General features: G+C 42.3%; 1 protein-coding gene across 1 annotated transcript; it reads left to right on the top strand.

The window, feature by feature from the left end:
• The first annotated feature begins 1,084 nt into the window (after nt 1-1,084).
• On the top strand, nt 1,085-2,055 carry LOC127312468 (uncharacterized). The gene is made up of 4 exons (XM_071824645.1): nt 1,085-1,225; nt 1,319-1,387; nt 1,514-1,594; nt 1,692-2,055. The coding sequence occupies exons 1-4, from the start codon at nt 1,154-1,156 to the stop codon at nt 1,956-1,958; spliced, it is 489 nt and encodes a 162-aa protein (XP_071680746.1). The 5' UTR covers nt 1,085-1,153; the 3' UTR covers nt 1,959-2,055.
• The last annotated feature ends 3,459 nt before the right edge of the window (nt 2,056-5,514 follow it).

Raw genomic sequence — 5,514 nt, 5'->3', positions numbered from 1 at the left:
CCAGATCTGCTTCACTAACGCCCGCTTCTACTGAAACAGGGTCGACTCATCGTCTCCCGCGTTCGCCGCCGCTGGAATGCAAGTTGCCGCCCCCGTCCACCCCGCCGCAGCTTGGTTAGTACGCTGGCCCGTTAGATCACGGTGTTTCTTTAGCCATGTTTTGTGTAGTTATTTGCAGATCTCATATGCCATTAAATTTCTTGATGTGTTACTTCGCATGAAGTTCGTTTAAATATTGTACAGTACCAAAGCATTATTCGGTCGCTACTATCCTGTTCATTCTACTGACACCTGTGTGCATCCACATATTTATAGGGGACCCATTCATTTGCTGCCAACTGTTTTTGTACTGCATGCTATTCCTTTTATAGTCATGCTATGGGCATTTCCAATCTGGTTGTTCTTATACCACGTCATTAGCTCACCGCTAGCCGCTAGCTGTTTTCTCGTGTCTGCTATTCTTTTACTGCTTTTATAATCATGCTATGTGCATTTCCAAGCTGCTTGCTCTTATACCTCGTCTTTAGCTTATAGCTATTTTTTTCCATGAATGCTCCTGTCGTGCAGCTTGTATAGTTATTGCTGCATGCATGTCTGGTCTTTGTATTATCGTAGACTAACTTGTCAATGTTATTTTTCCTAGGGATTGATCATGCGAACCACTTATTAGAATATCCAACATTAACAGCGGGGACGCTAGGGAAGGTTGGAATCTGAGTTCTTGGTTGGTAACTTTGGCAGTTTACTTCCGTTATTATCTATAACCTATATGCATTGTTCCTTATGCAAGAGATAAACACTTGGAACCCTGCCATAGCAATGCCATCCATGCTTTACTATGTTTCTGCCTATTTGATATGCTTGTCCTGGAGCAACGGCGAAGGTGATTTGAACCTGACATTTGGTCATTCTTAATGCCAGTTTACTTTATGTGGAAAACCTTGGCATTACCCTACTCTAAATCTGAATGTCTGAAATTCGTATCTCATGCAAAGCAACATCTAGTTGGTTTTTATCTGATATCTGGTAAATATTGGCTTATTCATTTGGCAGCTCAAGTTTTTTGTTATTTGAAACCAGCTGACTTGGTCTTAAATGTGATATCTAAACACAGATTAAGGACAATGGAGCAGGAGGATTAGCATTTCACTTGATGGCTGAACCTAAAATGACAGGCATGTCGACCACGACTAGTGCACACAAGAGAAGGACCTGCAGCGAGCCAGTATGTCCTGCTACATGCTGTTATCTGATCTCTACATTGCGTAATACATGTTTGAATAGTTAATTGTTGTAACTATTTTTGCAATATTACCAGAATGCAGTTTTAGTGAAGCAGTCATCATTAGAAGATAGTCGCCAAAGCGACCCTGTGCAACATTATGATGTAAGTCTGCTTAGTACAAGTTCCATACATTGTCTTATTTATGCAACTTGTTATTATCTTATATCTACATTGCATAATAAATGTTTGAATAGTTCACTGTTGTAACTATGTTTGCAATATTACTAGAATGCAGTTGTAATGAAGAAGTCCTTAGTAGAAGATAGAGCGCAAAAAAGGTTCCGGCGTGAGCCTATGCAACGATATAATGTAAGTCTGCGCTTAGTACTTTTGACTATCTCATATCGACAATGCTTAATACATGTTTGCATAGTTCATCGTTTAAGTCTTTTTGCATTATTATCAGAATACAGTTCTGATGAAGCAATCTTCATTAGAAGAGAGGCCCACAAAAAGTTCTGATCTTTGTTCTGATGCATCCTCTCATAGCCGTCAACCTAGACCATTCTTTTCATCAAACAGTGAACATCTCAAGGCTGTACTTTATAAAAGACATGGTATTGCTGCTTTAAGGTCTGTAGCTGATATGTTGACCAAGAGTACACAAGATTCAATCAAGGCGATTGCCAAATGTCAACATGTTATTGATGATGCTAATAGAAGTCCTCAATGATTCTATGTAATTTTTTTTATTTGGGCACATTAATTGCCTTGTAATTTTCCTAGTTATTTTATTTGTGTATGTAATTGTGTGTATCATTGATATCAGATTTTAGGCTCATGTAATTTAATGCAAGTTGACTAGTCAAACAACCAGGGCCCTATAACAGATTGGGCCGGCCCATTGACAGTAGTGTGGGACCCACTTTCATTTTGGGCCGGCTCACTTACTTACTGGGCCGGCAGTTAACGAGGAAAGTGGGACCCACTGTGCTTTTGGCCGGCCTTTGTCTTGTTGGGCCGGCCCACTTGCTACATGACGGACCCCACATACTAAATGGGCCGGCCCTTTAAGAGGAAAGTGGGACCCACTTGCGTTTTTGGCCCGGCCCACTAGCGTGTTGGGCCGGCCCACTTGTTATATGGTGGACCCCACATACTAAATGGGCCGGCCCTTTAACTGGGAAGTGGGACCCACCTGTGCTTTTGGCCCGGCACACTAGCTTGTTGGGCCGGCCCACTTGCTATATGGTGGACCCCACATACTAAATGGGCCGGCCCTTTAACTGGAAAGTGGGACCCACTGTGTTTTGGCCGGCCCACTATCTTGTTGGGCCGGCCCACTTGCTATATGGTGGACCCCACATACTAAATGGGCTGGCCCATTAACAGAAAGTGGGATCCACTGTGCTTTTGGCCCGGCCCATCGGCTTGGTGGGCCGGCCCATTTGATCTAATGTGGACCCCACGCACTAAATGGGCCGGCCCGATTAGCAGGAAAGTGGGACCCACGTGCTAATTGGGCCGGCCCAATAACTTCTTGGGCCGGCCCACTTGCTTTAAGGTGGACCCCACTTGGTAAATGGGCCGGCCCGATAACATGAAAGTGGGTCCCACATGTTTTGTGGGCCGGCCCTTTTGCCTGTTGACCAGTCAAATGAGTGCATTCGGCCCGACCCACATGCTTAGTGGGCCGGCCCATTAATGTTTTGACCAGTCAACCTTAGAGGTTAGGCCCGGCCCACGTAACTAATGGACCAGCCCAGCTATATAGTTGACCGGTCAAACTAAGTCAGCTGGCCCGGCCCGCAAACTTAATGGGCCGGCCCGCTTAAGATGTGGCAGGCCTCGTGTGGGCCTACCATCTACCACGGGGTTTCAGCGGTTAACGCCGTTAATCGCGATTAACTGCGTCGCCACGTGTCGGTTGCATGACGTCAGCAGTCAACGGGCTCCCGGAAACACTTCTGCAACGGTCCGATTTTCCGTGGCGGAAGGGCACCCAAGCGCGACGGACCGGAAAAAACGTGGTAGGACTTTGCCTGACGCAGTTTCGACAACAGAACCCATATCGTCGGGTTAGGCCCATAGGCGACGAAAAACACCCCTTAGCGGACGATTTTGGGACGTTGCCTATCAGAACTTTTCTTGTAGTGTACCATGTAGTAGGTAGGTATGGTGGACACAAATGGCATAGTGGTTGGCTCAAGGGTTTTGGATGCATGAGAAGTATTCCCTCTCGATACAAGGTTTAGGCTAGCAAGGTTATTTGAAACAAACACAAGGATGAAGCGGTGCAGCAAAACTCACATAAAAGACATATTGTAGACATTATAAGACTCTACACCGTCTTCCTTGTTGTTCAAACTCTTTACTAGAAATTATCTAGACCTTAGAGAGACCAATTATGCAAACCAAATTTTAGCAAGCTCTATGTATTTCTTCATTAATAGGTGCAAAGTATATGATGCAAGAGCTTAAACATGAGCACAACAATTGCCAAGTATCACATTACTCAAGACATTTTACCAATTACTACATGTAGCATTTCCCGTTTCCAACCATATAACAAATTAACGAAGAAGATTCAACCTTCGCCATGAATACTATGAGTAAAGCCTAAGGACATATTTGTCCATATGCAACAGCGGAGCATGTCTCTCTCCCACACAATGAATGCTAGGATCCATCTTATTCAAACAAAAACAAAAACAAAAACAAACAGACGCTCCAAGCAAAGTGCATAAGATGTGATGGAATAAAAATATAGTTTCACTAGAGGAACCTGATAATGTTGTCGATGAAGAAGGGGATGCCTTGGGCATCCCTAAGCTTAGACGCTTGAGTCTTCTTGAAATATGCAGGGGTGAACCACCGGGGCATCCCCAAGCTTAGATCTTTCACTCTCCTTGATCATATTGTATCATCCTCCTCTCTTGATCCTTGAAAACTTCCTCCACACCAAACTCAAAACAACTCATTAGAGGGTTAGTGCACAATCAAAATTCACATGTTCAGAGGTTACATAATCATTCTTAACACTTCTGGACATTGCACAAAGCTACTGAAAGTTAATGGAATCGAAAAATCCATCAAGCATAGCAAAACACGCAATGCGAAATAAAAGGCAGAATCTGTCAAAACAGAACAGTTCATAAAGACGAATTTTATTGAGGCACCATACTTGCTCAAATGAAAATTCTCAAATTGAATGAAAGTTGCGTACATATCTGAGGATCACTCACGTAAATTGGCATAATTTTCTGAGTTACCTACAGAGAATTAGGCCCAGATTCGTGACAGCGCAGAAATCTGTTTCTGCGCAGTAATCCAAATCTAGTATGAACCTTACTATCAACGACTTTACTTGGCACAACAATGCACAAAACTAAGATAAGGAGAGGTTGTTACAGTAGTAACAACTTCCAAGACTCAAATATAAAATAAAAGTGCAGTAGTAAAAACATGGGTTGTCTCCCATAAGCGCTTTTCTTTAACTCCTTTCAGCTAGGCGCAGAAAGTGTGTATCAAGTATTATCAAGAGACGAAGCATCAACATCATAATTTGTTCTAATAATAGATTCAAAAGGTAACTTCATTCTCTTTCTAGGGAAGTGTTCCATACCTTTCTTGAGAGGAAATTGATATTTAATATTCCCTTCCTTCATATTAATGATAGCACCAATAGTTCGAAGAAAAGGTCTTCCCAATATAATGGGACAAGATGCATTGCATTCAATATCCAAGACAACAAAATCAACGGGGACAAGGTTATTGTTAACGGTAATGCGAACATTATCAACTCTCCCCAACGGTTTCTTTGTAGAATTATCAGCAAGATTAACATCCAAATAACAATTTTTCAATGGTGGCAAGTCAAGCATATTATAGATTTTCTTAGGCATAACGGAAATACTTGCACCAAGATCACATAAAGCATTACAATCAAAGTCATTGACCTTCATCTTAATGATGGGCTCCCAACCATCCTCTAGCTTCCTAGGAATAGAAGCTTCACGTTCTAGTTTCTCTCCTCTAGCTTTTATGAGAGCATTTGTAATATGTTTCGTGAAAACCAAATTTATAGTGCTAGCATTAGGACTCTTAGCAAGTTTTTGTAAGAACTTTATAACTTCAGAGATGTGGCAATCATCAAAATCCAAACCATTATGATCTAAAGCAATGGGATCATTATCCCCAATGTTGGAAAAAATTTCAGCAGTTTTATCACAGTGATTTCAGTGATTTTAGCGATTTCAGGCAGTTTTTCGCGCTTTGCATTAGAAGTG

The sequence above is a fragment of the Lolium perenne genome, chromosome 7 (assembly GCF_019359855.2).
Source record: "Lolium perenne isolate Kyuss_39 chromosome 7, Kyuss_2.0, whole genome shotgun sequence".
Taxonomy (NCBI): domain Eukaryota; kingdom Viridiplantae; phylum Streptophyta; class Magnoliopsida; order Poales; family Poaceae; genus Lolium; species Lolium perenne.
Note: the sequence above shows the minus strand (reverse complement) of the source record. Positions and strands in the feature narration are given on the sequence as shown.